General features: G+C 42.9%; 1 protein-coding gene across 3 annotated transcripts in view; it reads left to right on the top strand.

The window, feature by feature from the left end:
- The first annotated feature begins 3334 nt into the window (after positions 1-3334).
- Positions 3335-21375, top strand: part of LOC308677523 (PIH1 domain-containing protein 1-like) — a 29935-nt gene continuing 11894 nt past the window's right edge. The window contains exons 1-6 of one of the 3 annotated variants that reach the window (XR_014028510.1): positions 3335-3479; positions 6060-6202; positions 7279-7388; positions 12353-12419; positions 13561-13746; positions 17196-17257. Coding sequence is in view for 2 of the 3 variants with exons in the window: in XM_081343998.1 (XP_081200124.1) it covers positions 7305-7388; positions 12353-12419; positions 13561-13746; positions 17196-17257 (399 nt within the window). In the remaining variant the exon portion in view is untranslated. The remainder of the gene's footprint in view (positions 3480-6059; positions 6203-7278; positions 7389-12352; positions 12420-13560; positions 13747-17195; positions 17258-21375) is intronic. The other 2 variants (XM_081343998.1, XM_081343997.1) reach the window with 2 other exon arrangements.

The following is a 21375-nucleotide window of genomic DNA, read 5'->3' as shown; positions in this document are numbered from 1 at the left end:
GTGGCGCAAAACCCGCCCGAGCGTCCCAACCAATAGCGCCTCGTCTTTTGAAGCGCTTAAATAACGTGCTATATACCTCGAAGACCCGCGGGAGTGACACGTCCTGAACCTGGATTATCAGTAAAGGCCTTCGTACCCGAGCAGGAGCTCAGCCAGCCAAGCTTGCTGCCCTAGAGGGAGCGAAGGTCAGGGACAGAGGCGGCGGGGGGGGAACCAAAAAAGGCTAAAATATGGGGTAAAAAAAGCCTTTTGGGGACTGTTTTTTTGGGGTGGGAGGGAGGAATCAAGATACAGCAACGTTTCTGCGGGCTCGCTTTGGAACCCCCTCCTTTGCAAAACTTGGCTACCAGCCGCCGCAAACCACAATGGCTTAACGACGGCTTGTTGAGTTAAGTTCTTTCCCCCGCGCTGAGCGCCAATAGCATTGTGGTTTAGCGCGACGCGGGAATCCCAAGCTACTTTCCTTCGGAACCTACAGATCACGTTCCTCTTTAAGCTCACTGGATCCTGCTCTCTCCGCCGGCGGCGGTAGGTGGGGTTGGGGTTGTGCTCAGACGTGAGAGGGAATCCTTTCCAGCCCCTTACCTGGGCTTCCCCCAGCGCCTCCGGGACCGGCCCGTACTCCATGGAGCTGTAGAGATCGTACACTGAAGGGGTCCCTCGGCTGCTTTCCGTCGCCGAAGAGCCGGCCATTGACTCCTGTTTTAATTGCTCGGGCTTGACAGCAAAAAAGCAGCAACCCTCCAACGGAGCAGCATCCCCGCCGCTTTAATAAAAGAGGCACTTCCGACCTCCCAACTATCATAGAGTTCGGTTACTTGCAAAGAAGGGTCGAGACGTAAGGCTATAGACTGAGGGCGGAACATACCGACTATAGAGATAGAAAATAACTCTACAAATCATTGAGGTCCGTAGCATAGTGAAACAGCGCACGCATTCCTCTCCCAATTGATACTAGATGGCTTGGTAATTTTTCAAAATGATGTGCTCCGAATAAAAGCAAACATACGCCGTCGAAACCTGAAGGTCCAGTTTAGGGATCATGAATAAAATCCATCTATGTGGTCACTAAGGCGTCGACAGCGTCTTAATAATAATGATGATGATGATAATAAATTGGAAGGGACCTTGGAGGTCATCTAGTCCAACCCCCTGCTAAGGCAGGAAACCCTATACCATTTCAGACAAATGGCTGTCCAGTCTCTTCTTAAAAACTTCCAGTGTTGGAGCATTCACCACTTCTGGAGGCAGGTTGTTCCACTGGTTAGTTGTTCTAACTGTCAGGAAGTTTCTCCTTAGTTCTAGGTTGCTTCTCTCCTTGACTAGTTTCCATCCATTGCTTCTTGTCCTGCTTTCAGGTGCTTGGGAGAATAGCTTGGCTCCCTCTTCTTTGTGGCAGCCCCTGAGATATTGGAACACTGCTATCATGTCACCCCTCACCCTTCCCTTCGTTAAACTACACATACCCAATTCCAGCAACCGTTCCCTATATGTTTTAGCCTCCAGTCCCCCAATCATCTTTGTTGCTCTTCTCTGTACTCTTTCTAGAGTCTCGACATCTTTTTTACATCGTGGTGACCAAAACTGGATGCAGTATTCCAAGGCATTGTAAAGTGGTATTAGTACTTCACGTGATCTTGATTCTATCCCTCTGTTAATGCAGCCTAGCAGTGTGTTGGCTTTTTTGGCAGCTGCACCTTAATGGCACCTTAATGGCACCTAACCGATCAACCAAAAAACAAGAAGCAGAGAAAACAGTATTTTACAAATCTGCGACAGTGTGTACAAGCCAAGTATATTCTGCATCTTGAAACATCCATCCTCTTTCTAGTTAATCCTTTATACCAGTGTTTTTCAAAGTCGGAAGAATTTCCTGGTTTGTTTCCAGCTGGGGAAAGCCAACGATGAAGAAATTTGAGGACAGCAGCTAAGGCAAAAAAAAAAAAAAATGACAGAGAAGTGACTTCAGCGTTCCTGCCTTGCAAGGTGGTCTCCCAGTCCTGAGTTGTGATTTTTATATGCTTTTTCTGCCCTAGGGCTATGGGTTTGCTGGTTCCTTCTTTTGTGTTTTAATGGTTGTCCAATGTTCCCTTTCTTATCTTAAGTGATATTGTCAGGGAAAATAAATTAATACTTCCCTATCAGAGGGCGATGAACCGTGGTTCATTTGACGCATGGTAAACATCAGGTAAAAATAAACAAAACCGAGGCATATTCTACTGTATATAAAACTTTAATTGGAAAGCAAAAGAAAACTCCTAACTGACTACATCCTCTCATCAGACAGAATACAGAGAGAAGAGAAAAAGTAAAAAAGTAAAGTGAGAAAACTTTTGTAGACATGCGCACTTAATAGCAGTTCTAGGCATGAAACCATAACATGGCTGGACATGTGACAATCACCTTGGTTGCATTGATAAGATTACTATGCAGCTGGCAGAGAAACAGAGTGAGACGTGCACAGCTGACAAACAGAAAAGAAACGCAGTGACAGATATTTCTTTTGTCCAGTTTCTATTTTGGGAGTTAATCCCATCAGGGGCAGGGCAAGGAGTTCTTGGCTTTGCTATCTGATTTTCCCAATTGCTGGTTTGCCTCAGGCAAGCGTGGGTTTGGCAACATTTTATGAGGTGTCACAGAAGTTCAACAAAAGGCTTTTACAGAAAATAAAAGTGTGTCTGCATGTTTTTCTAATTTTTATTTTTATTTTATTTTAATTCCATTTATATCCCGCCCTTCTCCGAAGACTCAGGGCAGCTTACAAGCTTAGCAGTAGCCTTCATTCTATGTATATGCCTGCTTATTAGGGCTTTCACACACACCCCAAGTGGCATTATTACAAAGTCAGCTTAATTGCCCCCAACAATCTGGGTCCTCATTTTACCTACCTCGGAAGGATGGAAGGCTGAGTCAACCTTGATGAGAATATGGGAGTTTTGTCAGGGTGAATCTTCCAACATCAACATTGGCAACTTGAAGATATGTGCACTTCAGCTCCCAGAATTACCCAGCCAACAGAGTTGGAATCGCTGGGGAATTCGGTTAGCTGAAGTCTAGACTTCTTAAAGTTAAGACTTCTTAAATTTGCCAAGGTTAAAAACCACTGCTTTATATTATAATTAAGCCAATTCGTTTCCTAAACAAATAGCGCTTTAAAGTGCTACCCTGGTCAGGTAATACGGAGGCAAGGGCTATCAGATATTGAGATAAAATCCAAGGCCAAAGCAATGCCAGGTGAACATATAGACGTTGAAATATCGATCCTTTTCAAATCAAGGAGTTTTGTCTTGCCATTGTTTGTACAGGCTCACTTCTCTAAGTTTCTACGTCTATGCTCCTCTTGAAGTCTATAAAAACAACTCCCTGCTGCGCGCAACGTAACGAACGGGGAGTTTCTCCCAGTTGGGAGGTGCGTCTTTCCGTCCCGGCTCTCCGTGACCAGAGAGGGTGAAATTCGTTGGTCAGAGCCCCGTACCAAGGTGTGAGTGCGCGCGTTATAATTTAATAACCCCCCCAAAACCTCGAAAGCAGAGGAAATTTCTCTCCACGGCATATTTTTTGCTGTACAGCGTGTGAGTAAAAAAATGGAGCCCCGGCGCATTTTTTTAAAAAATGTTATTTTTGCTCTTCTCGATTGGGATTATTTTTCCTTATCCCATATCTGTAAAGGATACCGCAAAGATTAGAGAGTGGAGCCATGGCTTACTTCTCCATTAAATGTGGGCTGGAAAGCAATGTTGTCCTTAAGAGTTAACAATTTCAAAGTGATAAAATTACAAGGGTGTGTGTGTGTGTGTCAACTGTACAAGTAGCTCTTGGTTAGTGTGAGTTCCAATAGTGCAAAATTTGACCTAATAGTAATGTGATTTATATGTGGATAGCAGGTCACACTTTATAAAAGACTGGAAAACTTTCATGGACTTTTTGGGGAAAATGGACCAAAATGAACTGGTAATATATAATTTGGAAAGGCAAAAGTGGTGATAATTATGTTTGTAACCACCAAATTATGTTTGTAAAGAAAATCAGAAGTCACTTCTTTAGATATTTTTACTTCCCTGGTCTAGTTTTCTACTCTTTGTCACTTTTTCTTTGATCTTTTAAAATCTTTTTCTTTTTTCTGATTCCTTATGTAATTTTTTAATCCATATTTTTTTTTCCTTAATAAAGACTATATTTAAATAATTGATACCAGGTCCTGTTTGCTGTCTGCCAATATATTAACATTAACACAATATATGAATATGTTGGGGGTACTGTGAGTATAGTAGTAAAAAGGTAAAAATGTCCTAGAAAACCACTTGGGTGAGAGCTTATGAATGTAAATTTTTTGAATATTTTTCATTCTGCCTTTATATCTAATACTCCTCCTTCCCCTTATTTTCTCTATAACAACAATCCTGTGAGGGTTGGGCTGAGAGAGTGATTGGCTCACACAGGCAATTTTCATGCCTAAGAAAGATCTAGAACTCAATGAAATGAAATGAAATGAACCTTTATTGTCAAAGTACAACTATGTGTACATTGCGATTAGCTGAGCCTCCCTTTGTGCTCCCACCCCCCAACACACAGTGACAACAAACCATCTTACTACACCATGTGAACCAAGTACACAACCAATCTCCTCTAGGCCAACACTAACCACTCTAGACCAAAGACACTATATTTTCTTACCTGTTTTAACATTATTTGGGGATAAATGAGAATCTTAAGATTTCCTATTTTCCAGAGAAATATCATTCAAATAGTGCAAATTTGAACAATTCAGCCATTTTGTGGGATGAATTAAGTGCACTAATTGAGACTTGCCTATATTCATTTCCATAGGATGTCAGTTGCTCTAAGCCAGAGGGGTCAAATTGCCGACCCGTGGGCTGAATGCATCATGACAAAACCGTGCCCACCCCATTGCTGGCAATGAAAAAAAAAGTCACGATATGTCACAACACTTGACGTCGCAAGCTTGACACCCCTATTCTAAGCTCAATGAGGATTGTAAGATTTGACTGCTTTAGTCTCAGCACTCATTTGAGGTCAAAGGTGGGTTGGTAAAAGCCAAACTAAGAATGGAGTTGTAGTAAAAGGGGTAGTCGCAGCAAAAGGAAGAAATTTCAAATAGGAGTAATCTATTATAGCCAGATTATAATGTAGTTTTTCTTCTATTTATTTAGGTTGCTAGGCAATTATTGGCTAATTGTTTATTCTAGTCTACACTGCTTGGATATTATAAGACTGAAGAAAGAAAACAGATTTTTCTGATTTTCTTGGAGGGAAGGGGGAGGTTGATGCCATAAATAATGGACTTAAAAAACAAGGCCAATGGAATCAGAACAATTGTGGTGGTACAGTAGTTAGAATGGAGTATTGCAGGCTAATTCTGCCCACTCCCAGGAGTTCAATCCTGACTAGCTGAAGGTTGACTCATGAGGACCCAGATTGTTGGGGGCAATATGCTGACTCTGTAAACTGCTTAGAGAGGGCTGTAAAGCACTATGAAATGGTATATAATGCTATTGCTATTGCTATCAGTTGAAGCCTGGTTTGGGTGGTACAAGGAGTCTACCAGTTTAATATGCCGGGATCTTCTATGGCTTTCTTATATGGACTGCAATTGCAGTTATAATATTAATTTGGTAACTTTTCTATGAGGTGGCTGCATTGGTCTTCAGTAGCAGAAGTAAAAAAGGGCCTTGTACTATGTTAAAAACAAAAATATATCATTTATTCTTTTATTCTTCTTTAAGAGGCTCTAAACCTCTTTGTTATCTTCCATAAAGGTAAAGGTAAAGGTTCCCCCGCACATGCGTGCTAGTCGTTTCCGACTCTAGGGGCCAGTGCTCATCTCCGTTTCAAAGCTGAAGAGCCAGCGCTTGTCCGAGGACGTCTCCGTGGTCATGTGGCCGGCATGACTAGACGCCAAAGGCGCATGGAACGCTGTTGCCTTCCCACCGGAGTGGTCCCTATTTTTCTACTTGCATTTTTATGTGCTTTCGAAGTTATCTTCCATAGTGGTTATCAAAACTTTCAGCATTTCTGCCTTTTTTCCCCCCCCCTTTCAGTTTGTCCAGTTCTCGGAGACTGCCTGGACAAGTCCCTGGAGTTTTCTTGGCAAAGTTTTGCAAAAGTAGTTTGCCATTGCTTCTTTCGTAGGGCTGAGAGAAAGTGAGTGGCCCAACATCGCCCAGCTGGCTTCGTGCCCAAGGTAAGATTAGATCTCTCCGCCTTTGGGTTTCTAGCCTGATATCTTAATCATTCCACTAGACCAGGGGTCGGCAACCGGAAAAAGGAAAAGAGCCACTCGGAACCGGTTCCATTACACAAACAAAAAAGTGGGAGCCACAAAAAGTGCGCATGTGTGTGTCTACGCATGTGCATGCGCAAAAAACATTTTGTGCATGCGCAAAATGGCAGGCACCTGCGCGGCGACGGGTCTCCCCTTTGGAGAGGTGCGCACACACCTCCGCCCGAACGGGCAGTGGCGCCGCTCGTTTGGAAAGCTGCTGCAGCCCGTTTGCAGGCTGCCGCGCGGCAGCTTTCCAAATGGACGGCGCCACTGCCTGTTCGGGCGGAGGTGCACGTGCACCTCTCCAAAGGTTTGGAGAGCTGCGCGCGCACCTCTCGGTACGGGCGGTGGCGCCGTCCATTTGGAAAGCTGCCGCGGTAGCTTTGCAAACGGGCCGCGGCAGCTTTCCAAACGAGCGGCGCCACTGCCCGTTCGGTCGGAGGTGCGCGCGAACCTCTCCAAAGGTTTGGAGAGGTGCACGTGCACCACTGCCCGTTCGGAGAGGTGCGCGCGCACCGGGTGACTGGGAGCCGCAGGAGACGGCTCAAAGAGCCGCATGCGGCTCCGGAGCCGCGGGTTGCCGACCCGTGCACTAGACTGACTCTGCCTTGTTGTTCTGCTGCTATTCCATGGAAAAAACATGGCGGCTGTGTTCTAGACCTCTCAGTTCATGAGAAGGGAAGGATGGATAAGCAATGGCTTTTTCTTGGGAGTCCACCCTAATAGACTTGCCTCTGCTGCACCTTTCGAAGGTTTGAGCAACATGCATAAGCACCGTACATAATTGTCTTTCAGCCTAGGCCTCAATGCAGTTTTCCCCCCCAATCTGATACCGTTTGAGTGGCCTATTAAATTTGGATAGCAACACCACTAGTTTTGCACTGCTATGGTTATAATAGTCCAACACATCTTGAAAGATCCCAAATGGGAAAATCTGGTATAATCGGTCTCTTTTCTTCTCAATTTTGGTTCTTAACCCTTGCTTCATTTTGCAGACTCTATTGGACCCACCAGTTTCAGCATGACATCCGTTACAGATAAGTCCTTGTTATCGGCTGAGCTACAAGGAGAAGAGGAAGAGGAATTCAATCGCCTTCTACTTCAGGTGCGTTGAGGGCAGTTTCTCTCAAATTTAAGATACATGTTGGGTTGTTTTGGGTTTTTTTGCAACAGAAGCAGTACTCCTGCCATAAGATAGCAGAATGAGGTTATAGAAGGAGTGTCCGATCCAGAAGGGAGCAGGAACAAGGCAGAGTTCATGCTAGAACAAAAAAAGCCGCCCCCCCGTCTTGATTTAATAAAATATTTAATATTCCCGTAAACTAAATCCATCCAGTTTAATATGCTCCCTCCTTATGTATCCAGTTATTTCTCCCCTCTTGTCACATTAAATTGAAAGAGTGACTTCTTAATTTGATGTTTTTGGGCGGCTGAAGGCTGAAGAGTGGGTGTGGCTGGCATATTGTAGGAAGTTGAGGCTTTTTGGCTTTGACGTTCCTATTTTATAGTTCATCTGACATTTTTTAATTTTTTCCCCCTCTTCAAAAGAAGAGCATACCATCATTTTTTCAACAACCTAAGTCAGAGGAGATTAGGAGCTGCAAAAAGTGATTATGGAAGCCATAGGTGGTCTCCCGGGCCATAAATATTGCAACTATCCACTTCTTTTGACGGACAGCCAATGGGGGAGGGGCTGCCTCTGAACCATCTCTGCCGGTATATAGATAAGGCTGTGCGGCTCTGTCAGAAATAATTTTGGGAAAGATGTCTTTATTTCTTGTTCAAGGCTATTGCTTTCAGTGCTGTGCTGTCAGAAATTTGATAGAACTATGGTTTTAAATATTATACATCCATAGTTTTTTTTTTAAATCCCATTTATATCCCGCCCTTCTCCGAAGACTCAGGGCGGCTTACAATCTAAAGCACAAATCAATGTGCTTAGCAATAGCCTTCATTCTATGTATATGCCTGCTTATTAGGGCTTTCAGGCCCCCCCAAGCGACATTATTACAAAGTCAGCTTAATTGCCCCCAACAATCTGGGTCCTCATTTTACCTACCTCGGAAGGATGGAAGGCTGAGTCAACCTTGAGCCTGGTGGGATGCGAACCTGCACTAATTGCAGGCAGCTGGTGTTACTTAAGGAGGCATTAGCCCACTGCGCCACCAAGGCAGTGGAGCCAGACACATAGCAGTAAAGCCATCATGATCCTATAAATGTATGTTGTTACTCTGAGTTGGTTTTCATAAAAGCAATTTAAACTTGTTAGTTAATCAGAGATAATAGACAGATCTCTCTCATGAACAAGACACTGCATTTTTATGAAGGGGCTAAAATGTGCTTAAATGTCATTCCTAATTCTAGTTTTTATTAAGGTTACTTTTCTCAGTAGTAATCGCTGTACATTGTATTTATTACACTTTTTTTTGCCTATACCTAGGTGATGTTGATATCAATTTAGCATATGTATGCAGTTTTACAAATAGTTGGTAATGTTGGGAGGAAGCTGGAACTCCACTGTAATTGGTATCAGAGCCCTTGTGTGATGTCTAATGACACTGCTCATTTATTATGATGCACAATGATAGCTTTTCTACACATGGCACATACCAAAAGTGTTGATCTACACCAGGCACGTCAAACTCACGACGTCACATGACGTCGCGCGATGTATCAGGACTTTTTCCCCATTGCCAGCAATGGGGTGGGCACAGTTTCGATGTGATACATCTGGCCCGTGGGCCGGCAACTTGACATGCCTGATCTACACTTTCCAAAATTCCAGGTTAAAGTGGCTTTGTCCTCTTTTTGTCTTTTTTTCCACGTTGCCCTTGCAGGTGTGACTGAATTAGTCTGTCAGATCACTCCTAGAGAATGAGATGAATAATAACAACAACAACTACTATTATTATTATTATTATTATTGATCATCGCATAGTCAGCCAGATGTTCAGACTGGATTTGGCATTTTTGTCTACCTATCGAGTCCTTACCAAGGACCTGGGATAGGCAGATGTGGATGTTTGATGGTATTACAGATATTGTCGCAGGATGGAAGCAGTTCCTAGTAAGGCCGCCTTTTGCAATTGACTAATGGCGAATTTGTCAATGCCAATGGTGTTCAAGTGGTGCTCCAGTTGTTTTGGGATTGCACCCAAGGCGCCTATTACTATTGGTACTACCCTTGCTTGCCTTTGCCACAGTCTTTCTATTTGTAGGTCTTTGTATTTTGTTATCTTCTCTAGTTCTTTCTCGTCTATTCTGCTTTCTCCAGGCACTGCCACGTCGACTATCCAGACTTTTTTGACTTTCTTATCGACAATTGTTAAGACCGGGGTGTTATGTTGCAGGTGCTTGTCTGTTTGAATTCTGAAGTCCCAGAGCAGTTTAACTTTATCATTTTCTATGACTTTCTCTATTTTATGATCCCACCAGTTCTTGCTTGCAGGCAAATGATATTTCTTGCAGATCTTCCAATGCTGCATTGTTGCTACTTTGTCATGCCTCTGCTTGTAGTCAGTCTGTGCGATCTTCTTGCAGCAGCTTACCAGGTGGTCCACTGTTTCTTCAGCTTCTTTGCATCGGCGGCATTTACTGTCTGTTGCTGTCTTCTCAATTTTGACTTGGTATGCATTTGTCCTTAAGGCTTTGTCTTGTGCAGCCAGAATTAGTCCCTCGGTCTCTTTCTTCAATTTTCCTGCTCTTAACCATTGCCAGGTCTTGTTATTATCTGCTATCTCAGCTATTTTTTAATGTACCAGCCATGTAGTGCTTTGTCTTCCCATGCTTCTATTCTGTTCTAAATTTGGTCTTTTTTGTAGGCCAGTTTGGTCTCCAGTAGTCAGTAAGCCTTCCTGATATACTAATTTCAGTGCATCTTCATCATTGTCCTTCAGATATTCTTCCAAAGCCATTTTTTCTTCTTCAACCATCTGACGTACTTGCAGCATTCCACACCCACCTATTTGCCTTGGTGGATAGAGTCTGTCAATGTCACTGTGTGGCTGAAGGGCATGATTCATTGTCATTATTTTTCTGGTCTTCCTATCCATTGCTTTTAGTTCTGCTTGAGTCCAGTCCACTATTCCAGCTGTGCATCTAATAACTGGAATTGCCCAGGTGTTGATTGCCTTCATGGTATTTCCTCCATTGAGTTTGGACTTTAAAATCTTCTTCAATCTCTTGATGAAGATCTGCTTCCAGAACTGCACTGTTTCTTCCTTGTCAGCTACTGACTCATTGCAGTTTCTCCATTGATGGATTGGTAGAAACGTTTCTGATTGGATTGAAATTGGAGGTTCTGTCTAAAATTTGCAATTCGAGCTTTGTATCTACTGATTTTCCTGGCTATAGCTGTTATTTGCTGCTTTATTATTTCCAGTGCTTCCTTGATCTTCCTTGTTTCTAAGTGGTATTTCTTGATTAGGTATTCTTTGGTCTTCTTGTTCTTCAGCTTCTTTTCTTTCATCTGTTTTAGCTTGCTTGCATGTGATCTTAACTTGCTGGTCTTATTTTCTAGACTAACCTCCCATTTTTGTGGTGCACTGCTTGTTTGTTTTTCTTTGTCGATTTTGCTTCCCAGGTATTCAGTTATAACTGCAGCGGTGGTTTGTTGGTTTGTTTCTTGCAGTGAATTGATATTACAGTATTTGCATCTTTTAATGCTTGTGCTAGCTGTTTCTTTGGAACAAGCTTCAATGCAGCCTTATTCTGTTGTTTTTGGGCTGTTCTGGATGCTCAGTTATTCTTTGTTTCAATTCTTTTATTTCTTTAGTTAGAGGGTTTTGTTCTTCCTGAGGAAGAGGTGCCTGGTTTCCAAATGAGAACAGTTGTATATCTCTGCTGGATTCCTTCACTGCCAACTCCCTCTGGTTTGCCTCTACATTCTGAATTACTTCTGGCAAGGCTTTGATTTCTTTGCCCTGGGTAAACCTTTGCCGTTCGTCCAATTCTGTTTCTGTGAATGCTTTATTTTGTATTATAAATCGGCGTTGATCTGCTAGTCTCTGTTCTGTTATTTCTGATTCTGGATGTTGTTCTTTCCAGAACTGGTGCATTCGTTTTAGATATCCTCTTCTTGTTGGACTTGATCTGTAATAACAGATCATTATTTCTTTGTTTTCAATCACTGTGTATTTGCAACGGGTAAAAACCTTCCAGTAGTTCTGCAGCTGCTGGCCCTGGTTGCTCATCCAACAGTCCTGAGTCCTGTAACCCATTTTTCCACCAGATAATCCAGGAACTCCAATATCTAGAGCGGACCTTGTTAACCCAGGTGACATCCAAGCCACTATGGTTTTCTGAAATTTACATCTCATCATATTTTTCATGGGAAAGACACTCTTTGTCTGACTCCTCTGATGAGACCTGTCCAGTATGGTTGAACCTCTGGCATAGCTCTCATCTTCCTCAGAGTACACGAGCCCCACAACCACATCAAGATGGTGCCTCACTGGGCGATGATGATGGTGATGATTATCTCTCTATCTTGCAATGGGGCTACTCTAGGTGGCTCACAACTATAAATAAAAAGAAAGAAGGATGTTTAAACAAGAGCCTTGGTGGAGCAGTGGGCTAATGCCTCCTTAAGTAACACCAGCTGCCTGCAATTAGTGCAGGTTCGAGTCCCACCAGGCTCAAGGTTGACTCAGCCTTCCATCCTTCCGAGGTAGGTAAAATGAGGACCCAGATTGTTGGGGGCAATTAAGCTGACTTTGTAATAATGCTGCTTGGGGGGCCCCCCGAAAGCCCTAATAAGCAGGCATATACATAGAATGAAGGCTATTGCTAAGCACATTGATTTGTGCTTTATATTGTAAGCCGCCCTGAGTCTTCGGAGAAGGGCGGGATATAAATGGGATTTTTAAAAAAAACAACAATAGTAAATAATAGAACAATAAAACAAGGGAAAAGAACACAAAAAAATACATTGATATGACTAAAAAAAAAAAGATGGGCTAGTGGGGCACAGACGGGTGGTGGGGAGCTGGAGTGTGGTTGCTGAGTGTGGTTGCTGACAGATTGAGGTATGCAGGATTTATAAACACATCCCACCATTGTCTCCCCTAGGCAGCCCAGAATATCCAGGGTTCTGTGCCTTCTCCAGCAGAATCCAAGCCCATCCGCCCCCTTCCAGGTAAAAAAAAAAAATACTGCCGCAAAAGGTGACCTGCTTAATGAAACAAAAGGAATGTGAAAAAGGTCTAAGATATTGGAGAAGATTTCTCAGACCTAGATGGAAATGAGAAACTCTTCGCCTTTCTTATCTTATTGCACATGTTTCCTCATTTCCCCAACAATTTGCTTCTTTCTCTGCTTGTTTCTCCCATCCTTCCTTTATTGATTTCCAAGGGAGATGTGTGAGGTAATAGGGATGTTAGGACCTGAAAGAGAATAGGAAAAGCTTATGGATAAGGGAACGATCCAGTTAGGCCTTGACCTATGGCCATAATTAAGCCCAGAGTTCTGGTCATAATTTGAGGCATCATGTGACCTGATCTGATATTTTTTTTTGCAGTTTTGCAGCGATTGTTAAATGCTATATGGTCTTTATGTGAATGCATTTTTCCCAGTGGGGAAACAAAAACGCAACAAATTGCTGTCATGTGACTGGGACGCTCTAAAGGGCCATAAAAATGAGCTGATAGCCAAGTGCCCAAAATGCGATCATGTGTCTGTGGGGAGGGGATGCAACCATTGTAACTTTGAAAAGGGGCTGTCAGTAGCTCTGGAAAGGTCCATTGTAACTTCAAAGACAACCAGTCATAAACGTTTATATTTTACACTATTTCAAAAAGGGTAGACTATTACAAAAATAACTACATTATATTCCTGTCATGTAAAAAAAAATTAATATCAAAACGGAGAAGATTTTTAAACGCAACAAAAGAAGTTTTTGCAGGTGAATTTGGAAAGCTAGAAAAAAATGTCAGTTGCAGTTGCTATGCTGCTGTGGGTGGGACAGAGGTAGAGTAAAAAGGGTAGGGTAGGGTTGGGATTGTTCAAATAAGCCCGATCTAGCCTGATCTGCAAGATTTTATAGGGTTTACAGAGTTTTATTGATCCTGGACAACCTGGATTTGGACGTTGCTTTATTTCCGTAGAATTAATTAGCAGTGGATGGGCTCAATTTCCACTTGCATCCCACCACATTTGAATCCTACAATAAGACAGGAAGAAATTTGGTCTGCCAAATTGCAGGAAAGATATTATCACTTTTAGTTTTGGCTGTGTGTGTGAGACATCTTCATTTGGCACCTTTTTCCCCCCCCGCCTAGGATTCTGCCTTAAAACCCACACAAGTTCTGGTGAGAAGATTTTTGTCAATGTCTGCAGATCCCAGCACCTCCCTTCGCCACCCGACCTAACCAACGAAGAGCTGGCTTGCCTCATTGAGTCAGAGAATGCCTCTACCTTCCGGATCCCCATGAGTCTGGGAGAACCCCATGCAGAAGTGGACAAGAGTGAGTGGTCAACTCATTAGAAAATTGGTTGCTGCTGAGATGAATGGTACAAACTAGGAATTTTTTTTTATTATTAAACAAATTTATATACAGTAGCTGCCCAATTCACACATAGGTGACACCCGGTGTCTTGTAACATTTATAAGCTAGGAACTGTGGTGGCAACAGTGGTTAGAATGCAGTATTGTAGCTGACTCTGCACACTGCCAGGAGTTTGATCCCAACCAGCTCAAGGTCATCCGAGGTCCAAATGGGGACCCAGATTGTTGGGGGCAATTTGCTGACTTTGTAAACCACTTAGAGAGCGCGGTAAAGCACTATGAAGCAATATATAAGTCTAAGTGCTATTGCTAGTGCTATTTAAAAACCCACCAAATAATAAAAACACTATAAAAAAAGCACTCCCCATAGCAGCAACAACACCATCAAAACAGCCACTTGATCGGCTTCATCTCCATTAGTATTCTCCAGGTCCCCTGACAAAACCATGTTTTAGGGCCCTATCTTAGGGAGAATGTTGTTCTGTAGAGAAGGCGCCATCACCGAGAAGGTCCCTTTTCATGGTCCCACCAGATGTTCATCTCTAATCAATGGGGCCTATAATAAACTCTGCCTTCCCACACTGGTGTGCTAGGTGGATGTAAAATGAATCCATATTATAGTTGTTTCCCATCTACCTAATTGAATGCCCTATTGCTCCTCAGGTCGTATCATCTGGCTGGAGCAACAAAACCATCTTTGGCAATAGTGAGGATGGCACTAACAGGTAGCAAAAGTCACTCAGAATTACTTCTAAGTTGCTCCCAGACTTCTCAGTTCAGGCACTTCACAAGGGTGCAGTTGGAAATCGCAGAGAACGACAGCACCGTTGCCTAATTTTGATTGTTGTGTGGATTACTCTGCATCCTATACTCTGCAGAAAATCTGCTACAGAATACAAATACAATATTATACACGTTTCTAATCATCCTAACGGAAGAGGAAATAGTGTTTAAAAAACATAGATATACAGGTGAAACTCAAAAAATTAGAATATCGTGCAAAAGTTCATTTATTTCAGTAATGCAACTTAAAAGGGGAAACTAATATATGAGATAGACTCATTACATGCAAAGCAAGATAGTTCAAGCCGTGATTTGTCATAATGTGATGATTATGGCGTACAGCTCATAAAAACCCCAAATCCACAATCTCAGAAAATTAGAATATTACATGCAATCAATAAAACAAGGAGTGTACATAGAACAATATCGGACCTCTGAAAAGTATAAGCATGCATATGTACTCAGTACTTGGTTTGGGCCCCTTACTGCCTCAATGCGGCGTGGCATGGAAGCTATCAGCCTGTGGCACTGCTGAGGTGTTATGGAAGACCAGGATGCTTCAATAGCGGCCTTCAGCTCTTCTGCATTGTTCGGTCTCATGTCTTTCATCTTTCTCTTGGCAATGCCCCATAGATTCTCTATGGGGTTCAGGTCAGGCGAGTTTGCTGGCCAATCAAGCACAGTAATCCCACGGTCATTGAACCAGGTTTTGGTGCTTTTGGCAGTGTGGGCAGGTGCCATGTCCTGCTGGAAAATGAAGTCAGCATCCCCATAAAGCTCGTCTGCGGAAGGAAGCATGAAGTGCTCCAAAATCTCCTGGTAGATGGCTGCGTTGACCCTGGACTTAATGAAGCACAGTGGACCAACACCAGCAGATGACATGGCTCCCCAAATCAACACAGACTGTGGAAACTTCACACTGGACTTCAAGCATCTTGCAGTGTGTGCCTCTCCATTCTTCCTCCAGACTCTGGGTCCTTGGTTTCCAAATGAGATGCAAAAGTTGCTCTCATCAGAAAAGAGGACTTTGGACCACTGAGCAACAGACCAGGTCTGTTTTTCTTTAGCCCAGGTAAGACGCTTCTGACGTTGTTTGTTGTTCAGGAGCGGCTTGACAAGAGGAATACGACATTTGAAGCCCATGTCCAGGATCCGTCTGTGTGTGGTGGCTCTTGATGCACTGACTCCAGCCTCAATCCACTCCTTGTGAAAGTCCCCAACACTTTTGAATGGCCTTTTCCTGACAATCCTCTCCAGGCTGTGGTCATCCCTGCTGCTTGTGCACCTTTTTCTTCCACACACTTCTCTTCCACATAACTTTCTATTAATGTGCTTTGATACAGCACTTGGGGAACATCCAACTTCTTTTGCAATTACCTTTTGAGGCTTTCCCTCCTTATGGAGGGTGTCAGTGATGGTTTTCTACACAACTGTCAGGTCAGCAGTCTTCCCCATGATTGTGATTCCTACTGAAGCAGACTGAGAGACCATTTAAAGGCTCAGGAACCCTTTGCAGGTGTTATGGCTTAATTAGCTGATTAGAGTGGGACACTTTGAGCCTAGAATATTGCACCTTTTCACAATATTCTAATTTTCTGAGATTGTGGATTTGGGGTTTTCATGAGCTGTATGCCATAATCATCACAATTATGACAAATCACGGCTTGAACTATCTTGCTTTGCATGTAACGAGTCTATCTCATATATTAGTTTCCCCTTTTAAGTTGCATTACTGAAATAAATGAACTTTTGCACGATATTCTAATTTTTCGAGTTTCACCTGTACTTTTTTTCTGTTATTTCTGTTCTATTATTCTATTATATGTATTTGTATCTTCAAGAACAACTAGGAACACAGAGCCAGAATAATAATAATAATAATAATAATAATAATAATAATAATAATAATAATAATAATAATAATAATAATAATGAAGAAGAAGAAGAAGAAGAAGAAGAAGAAGAAGAAGAAGAAGAAGAAGAAGAAGAAGAAGAAGAAGAAGAAGAAGTTGGAAGGGACCTTGGAGGTCATCTAGTCCAACCCCCTGCTCAGGCAGGAAACCCTATACCATTTCAGGCAAATGGCTGTTCAGTCTCTTCTTAAAAACCTCCAGTGTTGGAGCATTCACCACCTCTGGAGGCAGGTTGTTCCACTGGTTAATTGTTCTAACTGTCAGGAAGTTTCTCCTTAGTTCTAGGTTGCTTCTCTCCTTGACTAGTTTCCATCCATTGCTTCTTGTCCTGCTTTCAGGTGCTTTGGAGAATAGCTTGACTCCCTCTTCTTTGTGGCAGCCCCTGAGATATTGGAACACTGCTATCATGTCACCCCTCACTCTTCTCTTCGTTAAACTACACATACCCAATTCCAGCAACCGTTCCCTATATGTTTTAGCCTCCAGTCCCCCAATCATCTTTGTTGCTCTTCTCTGTACTCTTTCTAGAGTCTCGACATCTTTTTTACGTTGTGGTCACCAAAACTGGATGCAGTATTCCAGGTGTGGCCTTACCAAAGCATTGTAAAGTGGTATTAGTACTTCACTTGATCTTGATTTTATATGCATTGTAGACCTAAGGAAGAATCGTTCTCCATTAGGAATCAGCTTAACGTTCCCTTTGTCCTTTCAGGTGGTAATGGTTGCACAGCCTACGATGTTACCATCAACACCAACTTTTTTAATAAAATAGAGGTGAGTCTTTCCTTTTTTTTAACGGGGGTTTGGGATCTGGAAACTCCAAAGTGAATGGAGTTTTCCCTTCCTGTGCTCATCTGGTTGCCTTTTTCAGCTCAACGGGAAGCTGAATGCATGACCTCCAATGGCATCAGAGATGGCATTTGCATTTTATACTCTTGATCCTTTTATATTATGCCTGATTTATCTCTTCTTTTTCTTCCCAATCTCTGAATCAAAAATAATCTAGGACTTTACTGCGATGTAATTTCATATACCACCACTGGAACATGTTTGTGAATTACATGCATTTGAGGGCCCTGAGTCTTTTCTATCCCTTTTTATTTTATTTTATTTTTTGCACCCACTCAGTATGGTGCATAATATGTATGCCTTGTTTACTATAAGTTGTTGTTGTTGTTAGTTGCGAACTCGTGTCCGACCCATTGCGACCCTATGGACAATGTTCCTCCAGGCTTTCCTGTCCTCTACCATCTTCTGGAGTCCATTTAAGCTCACGCCTACTGCTTCAGTGACTCCATTCAGCCACCTCATTCTCTGTCGTCCCCTTCTTCTATTGCCCTCAATCTTTCCCAGCATTAGGCTCTTCTCCAGTGAGTCCTTCCTCCTCATTAGGTGGCCAAAGTATTTGAGTTTTAGCTTCAGGATCTGGCCTTCTAAAGAGCAGTCAGGGTTGATCTCTAGGACTGACCGGTTTGATCGCCTTGCAGTCCAAGGGACTCGCAGGAGTCTTCTCCAGCACCAGAGTTCAAAGGCCTCAATTCTTTTGCGCTCAGCCTTTCTTATGGTCCAACTTTCACTGCCATACATTGCAACTGGGAAGACCATAGCCTTGACTATACGCACTTTTGTTGACAGGGTGATGTCTCTGCTTTTTAGTGTGCTGTCTAGATTTGCCATGGCTTTCCTCCCGAGGAGCAAGCGTCTTTTAATTTCTTGACTACAGTCCCCATCTGCAGTGATCTTGGAGCCCAGGAAAATAAAATCTGTCACTACCTCCATTTCTTCCCCATCTATTTGCCAGGAATTGAGAGGGCCGGATGCCATGATCTTGGTTTTCTTAATGTTTAGTTTCAACCCAACTTTTGCACTCTCCTTCTTCACTCACAACAAGAGACTCTTCAGTTCCTCTTCACTTTCTGCCATTAGAGTGGTATCATCTGCATATCTTAGGTTGTTGATATTTCTTCCAGCAATCTTAATTCCAACTTTTGACTCCTCTAGCCCTGCCTTTCTCATGATGTGCTCTGCATATAAGTTAAATAGGCAAGGCGACAGTATACAGCCTTGCCGGACACCTTTCCCAATTTGGAACCAATCAGTGGTTCCGTGTCCAGTTCTCACTGTTGCTTCTTGGCCTGCATATAGGTTTCTCAAAAGACAAATAAGATGTTCTGGTACTCCCATCTCCCACAGTTTGTTATGATCCACACAATCAAAGGCTTTAGCATAGTCAATGAAGCAGAAGTAGATGTTTTTCTGGAACTCTCTAGCTTTCTCCATGATCCAGCGTATGTTGGCTATTTGATCTCTAGTTCCTCTGCCTCTTCGAAATCCTCCCTGTACTTCTGGTAGTTCTCGATCCACATACTGCTGGAGTCTAGCTTGTAGGATTTTAAGCATAACTTTACTAGCATGAGAAATGAGTGCAATGGTGCGATAGTTTGAACATTCTTTGGCACTGCCTTTCTTTGGAATTGGAATGTAAATTGATCTTTTCCAATCCTGTGGCCACTGTTGAGTTTTCCAAATTTGCTGGCAAATTGAGTGTAGCACTTTTACTGCATCGTCTTTTAAGATTTTGAATAGCTCAGCTGGAATACTGTCACCTCCACTAGCTTTGTTGTTGCTCAGCTTTTCTAAGGCCCACTTCACTTCACATTCTAGGATGTCTGGCTCGAGGTCAGTTACCACCTCATTGTGATTATCAGGGACGTTAAGCTCATTCTTGTATAGTTCTTCTGTGTAATTTTGCCATCTCTTCTTAATCTCTTCTGCCTGTGTTAGGTCCCTGCCATTTTGGTCCTTTATCATGCCCATTTTTGCATTGAACGTTCCCTTCATCTCTCCAATTTTCTTGAAAAGATCTCTGGTCCTCCCTATTCTATTGTTTTCTTCTATTTCTTTGCACTGTTCATTTAAGAAGGCATTCTTATCTCTTCTAGCTATTCTCTGGAATTCTGCATTCAATTGGGCGTATCTTTCTTTTTCTCCCTTGCCTTTTGCTTCCCTCCTTTCCTCAGCTATTTGCAAAGCTTCCTCAGACAACCATTTTGCTTTCTTGCATTTCTTTTTCTTTGGGATGGTTTTGGTTGCTACCTCTTGTACAATGTTGCGAAACTCTGTCCATAGTTCTTCAGGCACCCTGTCTATCAGATCTAATTCCTTAAATCTATTTGTCACCTCTACTGTATATTCAATGGGGATATGATTTAATTCATACCTTACTGGCCTGGTGCTTTTCCCTACTTTCTTCAGTTTAAGCCTAAACTTTGCAACAAGAAGCTCATGGTCTGAGCCACAGTCAGCTCCTGGTCTTGTTTTTACTGACTGTATAGAGCTTCTCCATCTTTGGCTGCAGAGCATATAGTCAATCTGATTTCTGTGTTGACCGTCTGGTGATGTCCATGTGTAGAGCCGTCTCTTGGGTTGTTGGAAAAGAGTGTTTGCTATGACCATCGTATTCTCTTGACAAAATTCTATCAGCCTGTGCCCTGCTTCATTTTGTACTCCAAGGCCAAACTTGCCTGTTATTTCAGTTATCTTTTGGCTTCCTACTTTAGCATTCCAATCCCCCATGATGATAAGGACATCATTTTTTGGTGTTAGTTCTATAAGGTGCTGTAGGGCTTCATAGAACCGGTCAATTTCATCCTCTTCAGCACCGCTGGTTGGGGCATAGACTTGGACTACTGTGATATTGAATGGTTTGCCTTGGATTCGAACTGAGATCATTCTGTCATTTTGAGGATTGTATCCCAGTATTGCTTTTCCTACTCTTTTATTGACTATGAAGGCTACTCCATTTCTTCTGAGGGATTCTTGCCCGCAGTAGTATACCTGATGGTCATCTGAATTAAATTCACCCATTCCTGTCCATTTTAGTTCGCTGATACCTAAGATGTCGATGTTCAGTCTTGTCATCTCTTGTTTGACCACGTCCAGCTTGCCTTGATTCATGGATCTTACATTCCAGGTTCCTATAGAGAAAAAATCTTTACAGCATCGGACTTTCCTTTCACCACCAGACATATCCACAGCTGAGCGTCCTTTCGGCTTTGGCCCAGTCGCTTCATTCTTTCTGGCGCTACTAGTACTAGCCCTCTGCTCTTCCCCAGTAGCATATTGGACGCCTTCCGACCTGAGGGGCTCATCTTCCAGCGTCATATCGTTTTGCCTTTTGGTACTGTCCATAGGGTTTTCATGGCAAAGATACTGGAGTGGGTTGCCATTTCCTTCTCCAGTGGATCACGTTTTGTCAGAACTCTCTGCTATGACCTGTCCGTCTTGGGTGGCCCTGCACGGCATAGCTCATAGCTTCATTGAATTACGCAAGCCCCTTTGCCACGACAAGGCAGTAATCCATGAAGGGGTTACTATAAGTAGTTCAACTATAATTGAAGTCCACAAGCCTTCAAGGTGCTGGTGATGACCTATAAAGCCCTAAATGGCTTGGGTCCGGGATATTTGAGGGAACACCTGCTGCCAGCATCAAGTTCCCTTCGTCCAGTGCGCTCACACAGGGAGGGTCTTCTCAGGGTGCCGGCGGTAAAAGATTGCCGGCGGATAACACCCATGGGGAGGGCCTTCTCTGTGGGTGTGCCTGCCCTCTGGAACCAGCTGCCTGTGGAGCTTAGGACTGCCCCTGACCTGCGTTCATTCCGCCGGGACCTGAAGACCTGGCTCTTTGAGCTCTCCGGCCCAGGCTGAGAATTTTTAACTGGGGTTTTTATTTTTAGGGATAATTTAATCTTTTTAATTGTTTTTTAACTTTTGTATTTTGTATTGGTTTGGTTTTTAAATACCCTGTAAACCGCCCTGAGTCCTTCGGGAAAGGGCGGTATATAAATCTAATAATAAAATAAAATAAATAAATTCCCAGAATTAGTTAGTGA

Source organism: Vipera berus (genome assembly GCF_964194415.1).
Source record: "Vipera berus genome assembly, chromosome: Z".
Taxonomy (NCBI): domain Eukaryota; kingdom Metazoa; phylum Chordata; class Lepidosauria; order Squamata; family Viperidae; genus Vipera; species Vipera berus.
The sequence above is the reverse complement of the archived record's forward strand: the minus strand, read 5'-3'. Positions and strand labels throughout refer to the sequence as shown.